General features: G+C 39.7%; 11 protein-coding genes across 11 annotated transcripts; 5 read left to right on the forward strand and 6 right to left on the reverse strand.

Annotated features, from left to right (window-relative positions):
- Positions 1–65: 65 nt before the first annotated feature.
- DBP3 (RNA-dependent ATPase DBP3) lies at positions 66–1616 on the reverse strand (the record flags this gene model as incomplete). Its single annotated transcript, XM_056227934.1, has 1 exon — positions 66–1616. The coding sequence occupies one exon, from the start codon at positions 1614–1616 to the stop codon at positions 66–68; it is 1551 nt and encodes a 516-aa protein (XP_056087707.1).
- A 374-nt stretch (positions 1617–1990) lies between these two features.
- HNM1 (Hnm1p) lies at positions 1991–3679 on the reverse strand (the record flags this gene model as incomplete). The annotated part of the gene is made up of 1 exon (XM_056227935.1): positions 1991–3679. The coding sequence occupies one exon, from the start codon at positions 3677–3679 to the stop codon at positions 1991–1993; it is 1689 nt and encodes a 562-aa protein (XP_056087708.1).
- Positions 3680–4090: 411 nt separating this feature from the next.
- RPL7A (60S ribosomal protein uL30) lies at positions 4091–5732 on the reverse strand (the record flags this gene model as incomplete). The annotated part of the gene is made up of 3 exons (XM_056227938.1): positions 4091–4720; positions 5180–5273; positions 5722–5732. 3 exons carry the CDS (start codon positions 5730–5732, stop codon positions 4091–4093), a joined length of 735 nt encoding a protein of 244 aa, XP_056087709.1.
- A 922-nt stretch (positions 5733–6654) lies between these two features.
- On the reverse strand, positions 6655–7824 carry MPS2 (Mps2p; the record flags this gene model as incomplete). Its single annotated transcript, XM_056227939.1, has 1 exon — positions 6655–7824. One exon carries the CDS (start codon positions 7822–7824, stop codon positions 6655–6657), a length of 1170 nt encoding a protein of 389 aa, XP_056087710.1.
- Positions 7825–8458: 634 nt separating this feature from the next.
- On the forward strand, positions 8459–10969 carry HSF1 (stress-responsive transcription factor HSF1; the record flags this gene model as incomplete). Its single annotated transcript, XM_056227940.1, has 1 exon — positions 8459–10969. One exon carries the CDS (start codon positions 8459–8461, stop codon positions 10967–10969), a length of 2511 nt encoding a protein of 836 aa, XP_056087711.1.
- A 734-nt stretch (positions 10970–11703) lies between these two features.
- Positions 11704–13761, forward strand: AFT1 (DNA-binding transcription factor AFT1; the record flags this gene model as incomplete). The annotated part of the gene is made up of 1 exon (XM_056227941.1): positions 11704–13761. The coding sequence occupies one exon, from the start codon at positions 11704–11706 to the stop codon at positions 13759–13761; it is 2058 nt and encodes a 685-aa protein (XP_056087712.1).
- Positions 13762–14121: 360 nt separating this feature from the next.
- Positions 14122–14490, reverse strand: RPB9 (DNA-directed RNA polymerase II core subunit RPB9; the record flags this gene model as incomplete). The annotated part of the gene is made up of 1 exon (XM_056227942.1): positions 14122–14490. One exon carries the CDS (start codon positions 14488–14490, stop codon positions 14122–14124), a length of 369 nt encoding a protein of 122 aa, XP_056087713.1.
- Positions 14491–14745: 255 nt separating this feature from the next.
- Positions 14746–15330, forward strand: MNP1 (mitochondrial 54S ribosomal protein bL12m; the record flags this gene model as incomplete). The annotated part of the gene is made up of 1 exon (XM_056227943.1): positions 14746–15330. One exon carries the CDS (start codon positions 14746–14748, stop codon positions 15328–15330), a length of 585 nt encoding a protein of 194 aa, XP_056087714.1.
- Positions 15331–15779: 449 nt separating this feature from the next.
- NPY1 (NAD(+) diphosphatase) lies at positions 15780–16934 on the forward strand (the record flags this gene model as incomplete). The annotated part of the gene is made up of 1 exon (XM_056227944.1): positions 15780–16934. One exon carries the CDS (start codon positions 15780–15782, stop codon positions 16932–16934), a length of 1155 nt encoding a protein of 384 aa, XP_056087715.1.
- Positions 16935–17287: 353 nt separating this feature from the next.
- SGF73 (deubiquitination module subunit SGF73) lies at positions 17288–19414 on the forward strand (the record flags this gene model as incomplete). Its single annotated transcript, XM_056227945.1, has 1 exon — positions 17288–19414. The coding sequence occupies one exon, from the start codon at positions 17288–17290 to the stop codon at positions 19412–19414; it is 2127 nt and encodes a 708-aa protein (XP_056087716.1).
- Positions 19415–19585: 171 nt separating this feature from the next.
- Positions 19586–21097, reverse strand: ALG2 (GDP-Man:Man(1)GlcNAc(2)-PP-dolichol alpha-1,3-mannosyltransferase; the record flags this gene model as incomplete). Its single annotated transcript, XM_056227946.1, has 1 exon — positions 19586–21097. One exon carries the CDS (start codon positions 21095–21097, stop codon positions 19586–19588), a length of 1512 nt encoding a protein of 503 aa, XP_056087717.1.
- Positions 21098–21221: the final 124 nt, after the last annotated feature.

Here is a 21221-nt window from a genome sequence, read left to right on the forward strand (position 1 = left end):
TATTAAAAATTTTCGTTTCTCAATAACTATTGAGTAGCAGAAGACAAGAAAGAAAAAAAAAAATTCTAATCGAAAGTGGTTTTCTTTGGTTTTTTAGTCAAATCAACATCTTTGAAGAATGAACCATAAGCGCTATGTTCCTTTTTCTTAGTATGGGTGCCGAATTTTATCAAATCCTCAGGAACAGGTTGATTTGCACCATTCAACACATTAACTAGTCCACCAGCCAAATGTTTTTCTTGTTCAGTAAACAAAGTGTGAGCTGTACCTGTTTGGCCAGCTCTACCAGTTCTACCGATTCTATGAACATAATCTTCTACAGTCAATGGAAAAGTTAAATTAATAACGGTTTTAACATTTGGTATATCCAAACCTCTTGCTGCAACATCGGTGGCCAACAATAAGTTAGACTTGCCGCTTTTGAACTCATTCAAAGCTTGCGTTCTTTGTTGTTGTGACAAGTCACCATGAATAGCCGCAACATCATATCCGTTGTATTTTAAATTTCTTTCGACACGAGTAGCTTCCTTTTTGTAAAGAGCAAAAATCAAGACTTTTTCATTCTTTTTTGGACCGGAATGGTACTTCTTCAACAATTCCAATAGCTTTCTTTCTTTTCCACGTGGATCCACCACTTCAACAATTTGTGTAATTTTTTTGTTGGCAGTTAGTTGATCTGTGTTACCAATAGATACCTTAATTGGATTTTTCATGAAAGTAGAAGCCAATTCACGGACTTCTTTTGGCCAAGTAGCGGTAAACATTAAAGTCTGTCTTTTAGATGCATCAGTTTCTCTGATGATGTTCCTAATATCTTCTTCAAAACCCTTCTCCAACATCCTGTCTGCTTCATCTAGTACTAAGTAGTTGACTTGAGAAAGATCTACAGATCCCTCTTGTAATAAATCTAACAATCTACCAGGTGTGGCAACTACCACTTGAGACCTTTTTAGTTGGTTTCTTTGCTCATCCTTTGGGACACCACCATAAACGCAACAACATTGCATGCCAACTTTGTCGGTCAATATGATCAAATTGTCATAAATTTGAGAGGCTAGCTCTCTAGTTGGGGAAATGACTAGAACCTGTATGCCTCTTTTTCCTTGATCATTCATCAAATGGCTAATAGCTGGAACACCGAAGGCAAATGTCTTACCAGAACCAGTTTCAGCAACACCAACAACATCCTTACCGGACAACAGGTATGGCCAAGCGACAGCTTGAATAGGTGTTGGCGTTGGGAATTTAGAAATCTCTGCCTGAATAGAAGGATTCAACGAAAGATAGTCAAATGATAATAAAGGACGTAGGTTCAAGTTCAAAGGATCTTCAACGGCAACTTCATTTTCTTTGAAGTACTCGTCAACTTTGGATTGAGGAACGTCGGTTAAGGCTTCGCTCTGAACATAAAACTTATTAGCAACTGCAGAAGTAGGTTTAGATGCTTCTTTTGATACTTCAACTTCCTTTTCACTCTTCTTTTCCTTTTTGTGCTTTCTATCCTTCTTTTCCTTTTTATCCTTCTTGTCTTTCTTGTGTTTCTTACTCTTCTTCTTTTCAACTATTTGCTCATCTACAACTTTTCTCTTCTTGTCTTTAATTTCTTCCTTTGTCATTTTCGTTTATGTATCTAATTGTGACCAGTTATGACTTTGTTCAAGACGTATAAAGGAAAGCTAAGATATATCTTTAGTGTTATTATATTACTACCTATCTATTATTATCAGTTTTTCTTAAGCGATGAGGTGAAAAAATTTTCATTCCTTTTTCCGCAAAAATTACATCAAAAATCTGAATTGCTGTCACAATGATCTAAAGAGCGCAAAGTTAAGATAATTATTAGTGTGAAACTGCCAGTCACTCACCCGTTGAGTTGCTGATCCCAGGCACGATGGCTAGTGGAATATTTAGAAAAAATTCTTGATTTTTATTATCTCGATGCAAAGAATGTACTTAAATAAATAAAGGCCCTGGAAGGAATATTACAGAATTACTTTTCCTCCCATGGGACGTGTTCATTTTCTACTTCAACGTCAGAGGCTACAAGAGAAAACTCTTGACTATCTTCATTTTCAAAATTATTGGCAAAATCAGCCTGCTCATCCTCAGACTCTTCCACGGCGTGGAATTCCTTCTTGCCCTTAAAATGCCAGTAAAGAAGCGAATATGCAGTATAACCGACAATAACCACACAAACATAGTTCATGTTATCTTTTGTTACGGGTAACACCGGTGGGAAGGAAAAGAATACTACAGAGAAGATAGTCCAACCCAAAAGAACAATGTTTGAAAAGAAACCGAATTTGCCGAGCCAGAATGGTCCATGTGCTATGTCACGTTTTTTAGCAAGCAAGCAGACAACGGGAATAATGTAGGACAACAATAAAAATGCGATACAACCGGTAATTAAGGACTGGAAAGCTGTACTGGAAGCCAAGTAAAGTAGGCCAATTAACGATATCCAAGCACATGACATTAGGTGAGCATTCAAAGGAACCCCAATGTGAGGATTGACTTGCGCCCAATAACGGGATAATGGCAAACCGTTATCCCTAGCAAAAGACCAACACAATCTTGCCTGCCAAGTGTGGCAAGCAATGACACACCCAAAGGAAGTTAGCAAAATCAAGCAACCAAGAAAGATCGCACCTGATTTATTACCCAAGGCTTGGTTGTAAATGTCCAAGATTGGCGCACCTGTCGTGGACGACAAGACAGCGCTCAGATCCTTGATAGAGAAGAACATAGCAATAACATAACAAAAGGAAGTAACGAAACCGATGGCGACTGTGCCCATGATAGCAATGGGAATAACTCTTTCTGGTTTTTCAACTTCAAACGCCATATGGGTTGCACAATCAAGACACGAGAATGACCAAGCTGGGTTAATCAAACCGACAATAAACGCGATACCACCATTCTTCCAACCAGTTTCATTATAAAATGTAGCAAAAACAAACTTCGCATCGTTGAATTTGCCATGAGAGCATGCCAAAACCGTGATTGTGATTGTGAAAAAGGAGAAGAGTGATATGTACAGCGATGAAGATGAAATGATTGGTAAAGATTTACCATAACAATTGAAAAGCATCAAAAACAAATGCAACAATTCAAAACAGACAAAGATGTGCCATCTTTTTGGAGTAAATTCAGGATGCATCAATGCATACATACCCACAACTTCAGTAGCGACAGACAACGTAGTGGATGCACTTGTGAACACAGACCCTGCAAATGCAAAAGAACCACACATATACGCGGCAAATCTTTTGTATTTAGGAGGGGCTAGCTTTAATGACCACCAAAATTGGCCACCGGCATGGGGGTACGCGGACGATAGCTCACCCAACGAAGTACCAATACAAATGGAAATTAATGCAACAATAATTATACCGTAAATAATCATCATGGGCCCACCAGATGATATACCCGCGACCATAGAGGTAGAAATACCAAACCAGGAATTCGTCAAACCAAACCCGACACCAAGGATCGACCACAACGAAAATGACTTTCTCAGATGTACTTCACCATCTGCAGCCACAACTCCCTTTCCATCCATGTCATCTGATGGCTTGATCTCCTCCTCGACTCTTACATCTCTTTTATGTATATGAGTGTTTGAAGACTGTTCCGGCTCCATGTAGTCACCGGAAGGGTTATCATTAAGGATACTCATCGTTCTTCAAAATATCAATATCTGACTAAGTGAGAGAGAGAGATAGATACCAACGAAAGAATATTTTTTCCCAAGCTATATTTCACAGGCACACCAAATGCCTTCTTCTTCGAATTGTTGGTCCACAAGGCTGTTTTAAATAAATTGGTCAACGACCGTTGTATCGGCAGCCCAAAGAAGTCAGGTCTACTTATCTTGGTTTTTTTTTCGCTGTACATAGGTGGTACCTTGCATGTGAAAAAGAAAAAAAATAAGATAAAACCTAAAACCCATTTTGAGTCATTAGTGACGAGAATCCCAAATTAATTTTAAAGGTACAATATACAAACTAGTGACTAACAGAACTATATAAAACTATAGATATAATAGGTATAGGTATAGTAATATGATGGTATGCGTCTTTCAACCAGCTTAGTTCATGGACTTGATCAACTTGTTGATAAATTCTTCACGGTTACCGAAAGAACCACCTTGGATAAAGTGCTTGAATTTTCTTGGGACACCCCAACCACCAGATGGGTTGGACAACTTGAATGGCCATAAGAAGTTGTTGACTTGCTTGAAGTGTGGACCGACAGTGATGATTTCGTGAATCAAATCGTCAATGGACAAGACACCGTACTGGCCCAAGTTAGCTTCGATAATAGCATTGTCGGACAATGGAACTCTTTGCTTGTTGATCTTACCGAAACCTCTCTTGTAGACTAATTGTCTGATGGTAGAGTAAGATGGGTAACCGTAAGCAACGTATGGTTCAATCAACTTCAACAGTTCCAAAGTGGCCTTGGTGACCTTGACAAAGGTACCGGAGTTGATTCTGGTCAATCTTAGCAACTGTAGAACCTTTCTTGGCTTAGGTGGGATCTTGTTGATACCCTTGATTCTGACAACGAAGACCAACTTGTGCTGAGCTTCGATGTAGTAGGAACCAGCAGCCTTGGCATCACGCTTGGCTTGAATGATGTCTCTTTCGGCAGTTTCGTATTCCTTTTGGTAAGCGGCGTTTCTTTCCAAAATGATAGCTCTCTTTTCCTTGTTAGCCTGAACGAAAAATAAAAAGTAAGGAACAATTGATTGTTGTTAGTAAAAAATGTCAAACGGGAAAAAAAACACAGTATTTTCATGCTAGGACCACAATAAAGCGCCAATACCTCCATGACATATTATTCACGACGATCGTACCAAACGGTGTTTATACGACTACCAATCTGTTTCACCTTCTATTTTCGTTTCTTATAATATCAGTCGAAAGATGGTGATAAATTACGACAGCATCGTCAATGACTAGTCGAATATGTATTGAGATACAGAGGGTTTTCATCATAAAATGAGAAAATAAACAGAGGGTGAAAGCCAGATGATAGTCGAAGATACCGCAGGTAAGGAAAGCATCACAGCTGTTCTCATGCAAATTATCAAACAGACGATCAAAGCACGTGAACTCACATTCATTTAGGTATTTCAGCATAAAATATTGAGGTAGGCAAAATTTCAACATACGGTCTTACGAGCAGCTCTTTCAGCAGCGACTTGCTCAGCAGTCTTTTGTTGAGCCTTGGACTTCTTCAATTGAGATTCTGGGGTTAAGATTTTTCTGCAATAATACAACAATGAAAGAAGGTTTTTGTTAGCATAATCGAACAGATGATAGAACGCCTTCATGTAAGCATCAAAGATATATTTTTCTACAAAGTTACACCGAATTGAAAAAACACCACTTTTCATTCGAGTGAAGGGAGTAAAACAGAGACACTTAGGAAATAGGACTCGAGAAAATATCCAAATCATATTTGATTATTTAACGGTGAAAGTTTGGCAACAAGCGAGATATTTTCATCGAGTTATCAACTAAAATTGTCTTTGACCTTATTAAAGGTAATCCCCTACGGAAAATCAACTTGTGAGTAATCACAAGAGTGAAAATAAATGTAAATGTGAGTGCAAATGCCATATAAGCAGTGATACTCCTTTTCGAATGTAACTTGTGGAAACCAATATAATTCTCTGAATTTGGCAATGAAAAAAGTTATTAGGGTACATACTCAGCAGCCATTGTGATCTTAATTTGCTTGGTTGTTTATTTGGGAATGAATTGTAACATCGACTACATACACACATCTAAAAACCCGAAATTTTCAGTATATCAATAATGATGGTAAGTTGCGAAGTGCTCGGAAAGCAATGATCTCCGGAAGACGCGTCCAATGGAAGAGAGAGAGCAGGGAAGATTTTCAAAAAGCTTATGCAATAGTTAGAAAGGTACGGATGTGACAAATGTATGGGTGTAAAATTGTTTTTGAGACATACCTTGCACTCTGAAATTTAGTACCACTTCGTGTCATTTTCTTCAAGCTCAACTACCATTGTCACAAGGAGTATCAGTTTAGCCTGGTATAGATAAGTAGATAAAAAAAGGAAATGGATATAATAGATGTATTCAATAATCAGCCCCGAAAGATGGTGTAATTTAAGTTAACAACATCGCATTTATAATGCTAGTCACTTTTTGGTATGCCAGAATCGGCAGTATCATCACTAAGTAAATACATCTCTTTATCCAGTTCAGTTTCTTGAATCGAAAGTCTACATAATTTGAGCTGTAACGTGAGATATCACATGAACTCATATGAGATATAAAACATTAGCTCATCATGTTAACGCTACGTTTGTTTTGGTTTTTGCATACTCACCTAGAGTATGAACGGTTGAACTGTTCTGTTTATAGATAATATCCCACGGGAAAGAAAATGTTAACTTCAATGTAACGAAAATAACCACCGCTTCCCTTTTATACTCAAGAATGCGAATTTTTTTTGTTGACGAGGCCGGCAGACATTGAAAAAAAAAAAAGTTAGGACTAAGCAGCGATCGTCGTGAATGCACGTCAACGCTGAACCCTCCCGCGTTGAGAGCTCACGAAAGGCTTATATGGCAAATTTGTTATGTACTAATTAGCATGTTAATCAACTTGAGGGCTATATTCCGAATACTTTGCTATATGCATCATCTATCTTGACATTTGAAGAATATTCGGTTTCTAAGTCAGTCTGATCTTGAAAGAACCACACGATTTTACTTATTATGCCGCTACTTTCCCACCATGATAATTGCAATCTTGAGTTTTGTGATGGCGTATCAGGAACATACAAGTACTTTGCAGCGTACGACAAGATACCAGTTATTAAAACGAAACAGAGTATAGCCTTTAATATTGCTTTCACCCATAAATAAGATGGAAACATGTCCCCAAAATTCTTGAGAGAAGAACCATCCTCAAAAGTTGAGTATTTGCGCCCCAAAGGTGCTGCTTTATTATCATTGTAGTTCAGCCCTCTTTCTCGCCGTATTTGGTCCTTCAAGGAAGATATAGTGTCCGTTTGTCTTTGTAATCTTTTTTTGAACTCTTCCAGAATAGCTTCTTGATCAATTCTAGCCACTAAAGGTGGATCAGAATTTGTTGTTTCGGATATATTTCGGTTACCTTCCGCTTGCATATTTTTTTGCAAATCATTGAACTGCTGTTGAATGGAAGCATACTTTTGTTGATACGTTTCTAACCTTTTCCTCAGTTCTTTTGCCTGTCTTTCATTTTCCAGTAGCAAGCTTTGCTTCATGTTCAGTTCTTTTTGCAACTCTTCCACTTGCACTTTTAACGTGTTTCCTGTATTATATTTGTTAAGCAAACTGATAGGTGAATCAATGAGCTTCTCCTGAGGGGTTAAAGCTTCGGGTTCCTGAATGTTGCTGTCCTTATTTTCATTTGAAGATTTGGACAATAAGTTCAAATTCAGGCTTGCCATAAAATTACCTGGAATGGAATTGAGACCGTTAAATGCCTTTTCCAGGACTTCTTTGAGGGAAGTATTAACCAAATTGAAGAAGATATCGTCAAAGTCCTCTTTGTGAATTTTGAAAAAAGTCTTTGTATTAGAAAATGTGCGAAACAACTCTTTATTGATTTCAGGAAACAGTGGTAACCGAAGATCGTAAGAACCGTCTTTTTGTGCCTCTCGAAAGATATCCTCAATGATCCCAATTAACTTGGGCAGATCTTTGCCATATACGAAATCCCCGCTAATAGGCTTATCAATTTGTCCCCATGCATATTCAAAAATGGCGTCATATCCATCGTTATTCAAACTCATGAGGTAATAGGATAGACGAGTTCTTTTGGTTCTTTCCTTCTAAGCTAAAGGCCGCCAAAACAAATACTCGATGGGAGACAAAATCTGACTGCGTAACAACACGTATTCTTCACGAAAGCAGCAGTATCGCCAATCAAAACTCCTCTAGGTGAAATTAACCACTATCACTTAATATCCGTATGATATGCGGTACCTTCGTGAAAGAATCTTAAGATGCTATTGAGTCACCTTCTCTGCAGTATATGCTAAAAATTGAATGCGCGTCGCGTTTTCTACAGCGGAGAGGTTGGTTAGTATCCTTCTTTTAACGGCAATCTTCAACTAGGGCCCGCAATAGGATTACGTAGAACAATACAATGTAGTGTTCCCGACCATCCACAATCCATAAGTGTCAGGCAGTGGTTATTGAAGCAAGAATTACGATCGAAGGAAAGTTGACGAAGAAGGTGGAAACCCATGCACCTCACTGTTCAGCGGCTGCGAAAACTAGATAACTGAAATTTTTGGGAGAGATTTTGCCACTTGACAGCGAATATTAGCAGTAGTAGGGCAAAGAGATAGAGGGTGTGGATTACGTCAGTGTGGGAACAAAAAGTAAGAGAACAAAGTGAAAAACAGCTGTAATATTGGCGCCATGAATAATGTTGCAAATACCGGGGCGACCAATGAGCCTAATATCAGCGATGCTTCCCGCGTAGAGCCTTTACCTAGCCTGAATGATGATGACATTGAAAAAATCCTGCAACCAAACGATATTTTCATCAATGATCGTACCGATGCGAGTACTACGTCCTCCACTGCCATTGAAGACATTATCAACCCGTCCCTGGATCCGCAATCAGTAGCTTCGCCAGCTCCCTCTCCCTCCTTTTTTAATAACTCAAGGAAGCCGTCCACTAGCACACACTTAGTAAGAAGAGGCACACCATTAGGGATCTATCAAACCAACATATACAATCATAATAACAGAGAGAATGGTAATTCTAACAATACCTTGTTGTCTTCTAAGCTACTCACACATCCACCAGTTCCTTATGGGCAAAATCCTAACCTGCTGCAACAACATGCTGTATATAGGGCGCAAACCTCCTGTGGAACCGCAAATACACAGCCCCGTCAACCTACAAGAAGATACCAATCTCACAAGTCAAGACCCGCGTTTGTTAATAAGCTATGGAGCATGCTGAACGATGATTCAAATGCAAAACTAATACAGTGGGCGCCAGATGGAAAATCTTTCATAGTCACGAACAGAGAAGAATTTGTGCATGAAATCTTACCGAAATATTTCAAACATTCCAACTTTGCCTCTTTTGTAAGGCAGCTAAACATGTATGGATGGCATAAAGTCCAAGATGTCAAATCAGGGTCAATTCAAAGCAGTTCGGATGATAAATGGCAGTTTGAAAACGAAAACTTTATTAGGGGAAGGGAGGACTTGTTGGAAAAAATCATCAGACAAAAGGGCTCCTCCAATAACCAGGGCAGTCCTGGTGGGAACGGTAGTTCAACGAACGGGAGCAACATTCCAATGGATAATGCTACGGGGGTTAACAATAGTAGCACTAACATCAGTAGCAGCAACAACTTTTTCAACAACAGCCATTTATTGCAGGGGAAAACGCTGAGGTTGATGAATGAAGCGGCTCTTGGAGACAAGAACGATGTTACTGCAATCTTAGGTGAACTTGAACAAATAAAGTACAACCAGATTGCAATTTCCAAAGATTTATTGAGAATAAACAAAGATAATGAGTTGTTATGGAAGGAAAACATGATGGCAAGAGAAAGGCATAGGACGCAACAACAAGCCCTAGAGAAGATGTTTAGATTCTTGACATCGATAGTGCCGCACCTAGATCCGAAAATGATTATGGATGGACTCGGCGATTCGAAAAACAATAGCGAAAACCTCAGTGGTGCGACTAACATTGGGTTAAATCACGACAACACAGGCACTATAGATGAATTGAAGTCTAACGACTCCTTCATAAACGATGACCATCATCCCTATATAAATATAACGGCCAACGCTCGTAACAATATGAGCCCTAGTAATGAAGGCAGCAGTATCAATGTCTCTAGCAGCAATACCAACAGCAGAAAGAAACACGTGGATGAAAGCATAAAAAACAGTAACGACATAATAAACGACATCATATTCAACACCAACTTTGCCAATAACCTCACCAATTATAGTTCCAGCAACAATGCTGGCTCACCATTAAGACCATATAAACAAAGATATCTTTTGAAAAACAGAGCAAATTCAACAGCGTCAAGTGAAAATTCGGGCGTTACACCATTCAATCTCGAATCTAACAGTGATGGCAAAATATCAGAAATTCCTTTCGATGGCGAAGAAGACGATGACACAGATTTTAAGCGTTTTACTGCGCGAAATCCCAGCAGCCAAGCAAATGCAAATAGCTTTGATCCAACTAGGTTTACAATGCTTTCCGATGAAGACCTGAAAAAAGACTCGCATGCGAATGATACTAAGCACGACGAAAGTGATTTATTTTTGGGTAACGTACATCGCAATATAGACGAACAAGATGCAAGACTCCAGAACTTGGAAAACATGGTTCACATACTGTCTCCTGGGTATTCTAATAAACCGTACAACAACAAAGCCGCAGCACACACCAATCCTAATATCGAGGGCGGCACCAGTGTCCACAGTCCTGGTTTCAACCTGCAAGATTACCTAACTGGAGAATCCAACTCTCCAAATTCTGTCCATTCCATTCCCTCAAACGGCAGCGGTTCTACTCCATTGCCCATGCCAAATGATAATGATAATGAGCACATCAGCACCAGTTCCAGCGTTAATGCGGATGCAGGCGAAAACGTTACCGGACTAACGCCCTTCCTCACGGTAGACGACCACACACTAAACGACAACAACGATGAAGACAGTGCCAGCGTATCTCCCGATATAAAATTTGCTGCCACAGAGAGCAGTAAAGTGAATGATACCCTGCCAAGCTTTAATGACCACACTTATTCCAACGAGGCCGCCGCGGCACCCAAGAATACTAAGAAAAGATATGTGGAGGAAATACCGGAACCGGCTATAGTCGAAATACAGGACCCGGCAGAGTACAACGAACAGCGTCAGCACAAACGGCCCAAGAAGTAGCACACATACTCCCACACCGGGACTACTAGGTAGCGTATATATCTAATTAATATAGTATATTCTCGAAAGCAGTCGCGTAAGGCGCAGAACAGAGTGAAAAGCGCACCGGCACCCATGCACCTCACACAGCCGTACGCGACCGAGGTTGAATTGCACCCGGAAAAATGCCAAGTCGATGAGTCGTCAAGAGTTCTCTTTATTCGAGTTAGTGGGAGCCTGAGAAGGGCTTGTCAGTGAGCTGGGGTCGCACTGAGCGTTTTAATGCAAGTCGGCGTACTTATATTGGCCGCTGAATGAAAGGGTAATCAGGACAAGACGGAAACGGCCTCTTCATCGTTAAGCTCATCAGCATCCATTTCTCACCCTTCTGCTCGAGGCTATATTCTCCAGATTGCCAAGCAGAAATAGATTTAGCAATACACAGCTACTGCAGGTTGAATTAGATTGCAAAAAAACAGGAAGAACGTAGGGAAGAGTGCCAATTCCGTAATAGAGATTTGATTTTCTTTGCAACTACAAAAAGTAACATCTATCATCTTCTTTGTTGACATTGAGAAATCCTGTTAAGGACAGAAACTTCCTAGCATAAGAGTAAATCCATAAGACCAAAAAAAAAGGAGAAGGCAAATCATCGCAACATAGGTGGAAGTGATATATAACAATACATGCTACACCAAAGAGCTTTGCTACAAATTTAAGAATTATACTGTTACAAAATAACGTTATTTACGACAATGGAGGGGTTCAATCCGGGCCACATAGAACATGTCTCGCCCATTGATTCGTCCGACAACCATTCGGCATCCTTCGTATATCCGCCGCCCAAAGCCGCTAATGAGTATATGGATAATCACAACGAGGGTCACACAAGTGTAAATCCGGCCGCAGTGCCGTCTTCCACAATGTCCCTCAGTTTCAAAACCTCATCCTCCCCTACTGGCGACCTGTACATACATTCCTCAACCTCCCCATCGGAGGCTACTGGGCACATTCATCAGCCAGAAAAACTGAATCAAAACAATTTGATTCATCTCGACCCAGTACCTAACTTTAAGGATAAATCCGATATCAAGCCATGGTTACAAAAAATCTTTTATCCCCAGGGGATAGAGCTTGTGATAGAAAGATCAGATACGTTTAAAGTGGTGTTTAAATGCAAGGCTGCTAAAAGGGGAAGAAACGCAAGGAGGAAAAAAAAAGATAAGTTCAACGAACAGGACCAAGAAGAGCAAAAGTCACAAAACAACGACGACGAAATAGAATATACTAGCAATTCCAATTTCATAATATCGACTAATGGGCCGCAATCATCACCCGATCAAGCATCCTCCATGAAGTCAAAGAAGAAAAGATGCGTATCAAGGTTCAACAATTGCCCCTTTAGAGTACGAGCCACTTACTCGCTGAAAAGGAAAAGGTGGAGTATAGTAGTAATGAATAATAACCATTCGCATCTGCTAAAGTTTAACCCTGATTCTGAAGAGTACAAAAAATTCAAAGAAAAACTAAGGCAGGATGATGATGTAGATGCAATAAAGAAATTCGATGAATTGGAATATAGGACGTTGGCCAATTTGCCCATTCCTACAGCTACAATTCCGTGTGATTGTGGTCTAACAAATGAAATACAGAGCTTCAATGTCGTCTTGCCCACCAACAGCAAAGTGAATTCTTCTGCATCTTCCTCGACTGTATCCTCACTCTCCCTCGACTCGTTGACGGCATCTAAGAGGCCATGTCTACCCCCTGTAAATAGCGCTGGCAACATCAATACTAACAACGTAAGGAAGCCAAAAAGTCAGTGTAAGAATAAAGACACGCTCTTAAAAAGAACCACCATGCAAAACTTTCTCACTACAAAGTCAAGGTTACGTAAGACGGGCACCCCAACATCTTCACAGCATTCCTCCACCGCACTTTCAGGCTACATTGACGATCCATTTAATTTAAACGAAATATTGCCCCTTCCGGCATCCGATTTCAAACTGAATACCGTTACCAATTTGAATGAGATTGACTTTACAAACATTTTTACAAAATCGTCACATCCGCACGGCGGGTCTACTCATCCTAGACAAGTCTTTGATACCCATTTGGATGATTGCTCCTCTATACTATTCTCACCATTGACTGTAAACACCAATAATGAATTTGAAGCAGAATCGGATGATTTTGTTCATTCTCCATATTTGAATTCGGAGGCTGACTTTAGTCAAATTCTCAACAATGCCCCTCCCACTCATCATATTCCAGATCAAACACATTTGGAAAATCAGGATAGTATTGATAGATTTGCCAATAGTTCCCAAGAGCATAACGAGTATATCTTACAGTATTTGACACATTTTGATGCGACTAACCACAATAATGCCAGTACTCAAAACAATATTTCACATTCCTCAAACCCCCAGCATAACATTACTGACCTCAGCAACTCTCTTCTCAAGCAGGAAGCTTCGATAGAGAGCTCTTCAAGTAAGATTTTTGATGAGTTAAAATTCCTACAAAATAGCCTGCACGGTGCTCAGCATCCTATAGACTTTCAAAATACGAATCATCATCATATAAGTTCCAACGAACCCCAAGTACCACCACGTCAACATGAACTACCGCACCAGCAACAGCAATATCCCCACAACCAACAACACCATGGCCATGGTCAGCATCAAGAAGTGCGGAACGAACTACAAGCGCATGAATCACTTGAAATAATGGGGAATACATTATTAGATGAATTCAAAGACATTAAGATGGTTAACGGTGAATTAAAGTATGTAAAACGGGAAGATTAGCATTTAGGCCTAGTTCGATTTCATGGTATTTTCCAAATCTTGATGTTCGTTCTCATTTTCCTTTATATACTGAACATATACGCATCTATACAATTTCTGACCTTAATAAAGAAAAGAAAACAATAATATACATTCTTTTGTCTACTTTTGTTACAAATAAAAATCGTTCTTATTATATTACATAAATCAATTCGAAGATTGTCATTTTTTTTGTGTCATTTCCCCTGTCATTTTACCATTGTGATTTTTCAGCAATTTAGGTCAGCATGATAAAGCAATGTTCTCTCATACACGGAGATATGCGCAAGGAAAATTGTTCCTTTCTCCCCTTTTGATTAGTTTTCACAAGTTGTCTGACGCTCACGAAAACTGCGTTCTTTTATTCTTTTGATCAGAAGTAAATATATGCGAGCAAGACAAACACACGAAGAATAGAACCATCGAAGTATCCTTTCTCCTCTGTTGTGATTGGAAAAAGACATTTTCACGAGAGTGGCATTTAGGACACTCCCTATCAGATCTCGGAAGCGTCGGATCAGAACCAATGTCTTGCACCACTCCGGCAGTCTCACCAATATTTGTAATCAATTCATGCCTGTAGACCAATGGGCTGCCTGCTTCTTCCACGTATGAACATGTTCTGCATTCGAATAACAATCTGTTGTTCTCCTTATCTTCACGAGGGTACAACATATTGTTGCAGTCACGGCAAAATCTAAACGTAGTCATAGCAGCCTCTCGGGTTTTCGACTTACTCCTGCTGCTAGGTTGTACCACTTCTGTCTACCTATGACTTACTCTCGTTCCATTTGACTTCTATTTCTTCATTACTGTTCATCAAAGCGAAATTTTTCCGCTTACCCGCACCCCCCAGCAATTCCAATAAAACTACTCATAATGCCAAACAAGAACACAGCAAGTTCCAAAAGAAGCAAGACAAAAGCCCGTTAACAATAAACACATCCAGCCAGATAAACGCTCAGCATGTCCCTACGTATACTAGCGAAGAGATCCTCTTCTATCTGGATGAAAGCCCGCATCACACCAGCGTTGACCAGTCCAATCACTATTAGTACTCGTTTCAACTCTACAACTACAACCGCGCCGCTGCCAAAAGACAAACTCGAGCCAGTTGATCCTAAAATCACCAAAATTGTACAAGACATCTCACAATTGACTCTTTTGGAAACTTCCAGCCTGATCAACGAATTAAAAACCGCATTGAACATACCGGAAATATCCATGCCTATGGGCGGATTCATGGCAGGAGGTGCCGGGGCGGGTGCTGGTAATTTAGCTGGCTCAGCCAGTGAAGCAGGTGCTGGTGATGAAGAAGAAGCTAAGCCGGAGGCAAAGACCGTATTTACTGTGAAGTTGGATTCATTTGATGCCAAGACCAAGGCTAAAGTCATCAAGGAAGTCAAGGGGTTATTGGGCCTCTCATTAGTCGAAGCTAAGAAGTTCGTTGAAGCTGCCCCAAAGGTATTGAAGGAAAATGTAGCCAAGGACGATGCTGATAAGATCAAGAAGACCTTGGAGGATCTAGGAGCTAAGGTCAGTTTGGAATAATCTCAGGTACTCCACTTTTGGAACAATCTTTCAATCATGTTAATCAAAATGCCTGCTTTTTCTTCGAGAAAAAAGGAAATATATCATGTAAATATTTTTTAACTCTTCATTCTTCTTTAATGGTCTTTTTTTCCTGCTTTTTATATATTGTGCTACACCTGCACTCCATGTAGGTATATAAAAATGATTTCCTCATCATTTCCATTTACTGCTACCGTAGCCAGTCTCATTATGTGTCTGTACAGAATCTCTCCTGCATTGCGTTTCTTTAACATGGACGGGGATGTCACTTCGTAAGTCCCACTTGCAAAAGCGGTTGGCTTCTTTGAAATATATAGTTCATTAGTCACAAGGAAAAAAAACATCAAGATGGAGCCAACAAAGAAGAAGAACAAACAAAATACCGATTTTTTTCCTGATTTCGGATTATTCCACAATCAGTTGAAAGAATGTCTACTGCTGCATCTTTTTTTGGTCAGAACGTCTTGAACAGAGTTTCTTTCTTACGATGCTCGAAAGAATTCGTCAAGAAATCGCTTAACCACGAATCCACCATTTTCATCCCATTCATTGAAGGAGAAGCCCTCATTACACCTGAGAGCGGTGATTTGGTCCAATTGTCCAGATCTACGAAGTCGTGTAAGAACATTCTCTCAAAAATCATTCCTTTGTACACTACTCTTTTGGACACAACTCCGTCCAGAAGCGATGAGTCAGGTATCAATTTAACGTTTCTAGGACTTTTAGAGGACACCGATTCCACATTCAATTTTGAATGGTCCAATATTTTCTATAAGGGAACACCATACTTTGGCTTAGATATTCGTGTTACTCGGGACACACTATTCAAACAGGCTGACTTTGCACCAATCTTTTCCTACCCGAAGATGACCAGAGATCACATCTTCAAACAAACAAATACGGAGGCTTCTTTATATTCGCAAGGTAGGATGTATTTAGATTGGCTAGCCAAGTATAAATTTTGTCCCGGTTGTGGGTCCAAATTATTCCCAGTAGACGCAGGCACCAAACTCCAGTGTTCCAATGAAAATAAAACCGTCCCCTGCAACGTGAGAGATGCACGTGTTAATAATGTATGTTTCCCAAGAACTGATCCAACAGTTATCATAGTTATGACCAACTCAGACTATTCTAAATGTTGTCTCGCAAGATCTAAGAAAAGGCATGGCGATTTTGTATTGTACTCAACAATTGCAGGGTTTATGGAGCCTTCTGAGACCATTGAGGAGGCGTGTACCAGGGAAATATGGGAGGAAACAGGCATAGCATGCAAGAATATCAACATAGTCCGCTCACAGCCTTGGCCCTACCCTTGTAGTTTGATGATCGGTTGCCTAGGTATTGTCGAATTTAATTCTAAAAATGAGGTCATCAATCTAAATCATGACGATGAACTATTGGATGCTCAATGGTTTGATACGACTGAAATCATTCGAGCATTGGATAAATACACCGGTGGATTTCGGGTTCCATTCAAAAACGACTTGAATTTGCCCGGAAGCACCACCATTGCCTTTCAATTAATCAAACACGTCTGCGAGAACTATAAAAGGCTATGCAAAGTCTCACCAAGCCATTTATAACTTCTTTTATTTAAAATATAGACGTTCATGAATAAACTTGTAGCGTACGGATAACTTTGTTTTTGTTACCCGAACTTGTAGGAGTGCGTCATAAACCTTCCATTGAAATATAGAATGCTAGATTACATATACAAGCAGTTTGAAGGCAAAATCACTGCAGAGAGTAGAAAGAAGAGCTGAAGAGCACTTATAACTTTGAAACTGTGGTATAGCCTCTGAAATTTTTTTATCAAGACCGCTTTTGAATTTTCAGCATTGCTGACTTGGAATTAGTTTATTGAAGACGGTATAAACCGGAGAAAATTGAGAATAGCAAATAAACAAGAGAAGAACGGAAAAACTGGACAGTTGAAATGAGATCACAGGATGTACAGATTAAGGGAGTTAAGCCCAATATTATCAATGAACGTTCTTTGTCACAGGAAAATGGTTCCTCCCATGATTCATGGAAGAATTTAATATCGTCAGCAAAAGACACTCCTCTACAATATAATCACATGAACCGTAAAACCCTGAAAAAATACTTTAATCCGAATGCTCAGCTCATTGAAAATCCAGTAGATGTACCAATTCAATTTAGAGTATGCGAAAAATGCGGGAAGCCTTTAGCTTTGACGGCAATTGTGGATCATCTGGAAAACCATTGTATGGGGGTTTCTGAAAAAATCAACGTGAAAGGTGAAAATACAACTCTCGGAAATGATAGTACAAATGAAATATCACGAGATGAATTGGAATCAACTAAGGCAAATGATGATGATGACGATGACGATGACGATGACAACAGCAACAGCAACAGCAACAGCAACAGCAACAACAACAACAACAACAATAACAATAACAATAACAATAACAATAACAATAACAATAAAAATAACAACAACGATGATGATGACGACGATGATGATGACGATGACGACGATGATGACGATGAAGATGAAGATGATGAAGATGACGATGATGAAGATGGCGATGACGATGATGATGATGGCAACGATGCCAACTACAGGAAGGGCGACTCGTCTTTCAACCCTTTAAAAAGATCTACATCTATGGAATCCGCTAACACACCAAATACAGATACAAAGAGATCCAAAACTGGAACACCTCAGAATTCCGGCTCCTCCACAAGAAAGCAAAAGAAGGTCAAACAAAGAAATCCAACTGAAAAACATTTAATCGATTTTAATAAGCAATGTGGCGTGGGATTACCTGAGGGTGGCTATTGTGCACGTTCATTAACGTGTAAATCCCATTCAATGGGTGCCAAGCGGGCTGTTTCTGGGCGCTCCAAGCCCTATGATGTCTTGCTAGCCGATTACCATAGAGAACATCAAACAAAAATTGGTGCAGCAGCTGAGAAACGTGCTAAGCAACAAGAATTACAAAAATTACAAAAGCAAATACAAAAAGAGCAGAAGAAACATACTCAGCAGCAAAAGCAAGGCCAAAGGTCGAAGCAAAGAAACGGGAATGGTGGAAAGTCTGCTAAAAATGGTAATAAAAATGCAGCCCACAGCAGTAACAACACCAACGAAGGGGGGCATATTAGTTTGACTCCCGAAGAGGAAACCACACAGGTGCTAAATGGTGTATCACGATCTTTCCCGTTGCCATTGGAGTCAACGGTACTGTCCTCAGTTAGATACAGGACGAAATATTTCAGAATGAGAGAAATGTTTGCTTCCTCCTTTTCTGTGAAGCCCGGATATACTTCTCCAGGTTACGGTGCGATTCATTCTCGTGTTGGATGTTTAGATTTAGATAGAACAACAGATTATAAATTTCGTGTGAGAACGCCACAGCCAATGAACCAAATAACGAACCAAAACCTCAATCCGAAACAAATCCAAAGATTACAACAGCAAAGAGCCTTGCAGGCACAACTTCTCTCTCAGCAGCAACAGCAACAGCAACAACAACAACTGGCACAGGCTCAAGTCCAGGCCAATACTCAACCACAAGCTCAAAGTATGGCTTCCAATCAATTCCCGAGCGGGGCAACTAATGCATCATTCAATCCAAGTATGGCAAACAAGCAAGTTCAGCAGCAAGTTCAGCAGCAGCAAGTTCAGCAACAGCAGCATAAGCCTCAAGATACGGGGCTCACACCGCAAGAGATTCAGTCACAACAACAAAAACTACGACAACAGCAATTGCAACAGCAAAAATTCGAAGCTGCTGCCTCATATCTGGCTAACGCTACCAAATTAATGCAAGAATCAAATCAGGATAGTCATTTACCCACCAACAACAATAATAATAATACTAAAAACGGTAATAACAATTTAATGGCGATGAAGACATCTATAGCTTCTCCTAATGCTAGCTTGAACGGTATACAGTCTCCTTCCGGTATGAACAGTGCCAATGGCTCTGGCCAAGTTGTCTCTGCCGGTATTAACGGCTCTAATAATAACGGGAGAATTGAAGTTGGCATTGGAAGTTCAGTGAATTCCTATAACGGCAGAGTAAATTGATTAAACTATTTTCCGTTTAGCATGTTTGCAATGGGAGCGTTAAGCCATCATTGATTGAGGTAATGTGTATATACATATGTATATTTATGGACAGAATCTAAAAATCTGCATCAAATTTTCCGCTCTGAGGTGTTTCTTTCTTGCGATTATTATTGCCTATCTAACTAAGCACTACACTTGCTCATAAGGGTAGGATAGGGCGAATATAAATCCCCAATAAATACCCCATAAGTAGTTTCTGAAGCACACAACCATGATGGTAGCCATAACTAGGAACGGCCATGGATTATTCGGTAGAATTCTTATGAATGACATATGCAAAAAGAAGTTAAAGAGCGAAACTCCAAACATTTCCCAAGGGTAGTACTTTTTTTCTTTCCATAAAACTTTTTCAATGTTATCTTCGAATGACTGAGTCATTGCCTCCCTGGAAAAGAATTTTTTAACTCTCAATGGGCCATTTCTCTCAAAATTCACAGTATCATTCAGCAGCACTTGTCTACTTTCATCAATCGCAGTAGCCCATTGGATAGGGACAGCAGGTTTTAGCCATCCCGTGGCTGAGGTTCTATCTTCGCCGGCGACATACGGTTGGATGGTCTCCAATGGACCACCATTGTTTACAGCCAAAACCGGCTTACCCAATTTCATGGCTTCTAAAGGAACAATACCAAAATGCTCATATTCGGGTGTGTACAGTAACATTTCAGTCCTTTCCAACAGTAATTCTTTGAGGGAGGATGAAATGGAGGTCAAAAACATAATTTTACTGTAATTGGCTCTAAATGATTCCAAATCGGATACACGCTTTATTTCCTGATAATATATGGTTGTATGGGATAACTCGTATTCATCAGCGAGGGATTGCAGTTCCTTCAAGTACGCCACATTTTCTGCAACTCTCTCGTCATAACCACCGCAAATAACCAATTTTACATTGTCATTACTTTGGTCTTCAGATAGCGCAAAAGCTTTTATAGCCAACGCAATATCCTTTTTTCTTTCAAAACGATTTATACTCAAATAAAATCTATCGCCTTCATTGAGTATTGTTTTGAGGAATTTCTTGTCAATATTCTCAATTTCGGTGGAGGACAAATCTACGCATGGGTAAATGACGTCTGGGTCGTTGGATAGAAATTTGAACGTTTGATGATACGTTTTTTTTGTGAAATTTGAATTTACCACGACAGTATCGGCAGCGCTCACGGAAAACTGTTCTATTAGGTCAAAGGGAAGTCTATACATTTTCTTCAATAACCCGGTTCTTTGAGCCAATAATTGATCAGGGAAATGGCAATAAAACATCAAGGTGGCAGAACTAAAAACGTGCAGAAGTGGTATGCAGGTGGATAGCTGATCGATAATGAATAATTGATAGGCATTTACCTTTTTTTGTAGAATTAATTGGATAACTAAATAAAGTTGTCGAATTGTCGCGAAAACAATAAAGAAACGACCTAGGAAGCTTGTTGGCAAAAAATCACCATAAACCTCAACTTTCAATTGGCCACTCTTAATCTCTTCAAAACAATGTGATTTATCACAATGACTGGTATAGATGGTGACACTGTGTCCTTGTTGCTGTAAACCTAGTGCGGCATCGACAACTAACCTTTCGGCACCCCCAATACCCAAATCTGGGTGAATGAAAGCGATTGACCTTTTATATTTGCCGGTCATTTCGTTTAGCTTATTAACGTCGTTCGTTTGTTTATATATAACTTTCCTGTATATGTTTCTGATTACTCAGATTTTGAGAGTGGTTGTTTATATTGTACAGATCGCGGGCTCATATTTTTTTGTT

The sequence above is a fragment of the Saccharomyces kudriavzevii genome, assembly GCF_947243775.1.
Source record: "Saccharomyces kudriavzevii IFO 1802 strain IFO1802 genome assembly, chromosome: 7".
Classification (NCBI taxonomy): Eukaryota; Fungi; Ascomycota; class Saccharomycetes; order Saccharomycetales; family Saccharomycetaceae; genus Saccharomyces; species Saccharomyces kudriavzevii.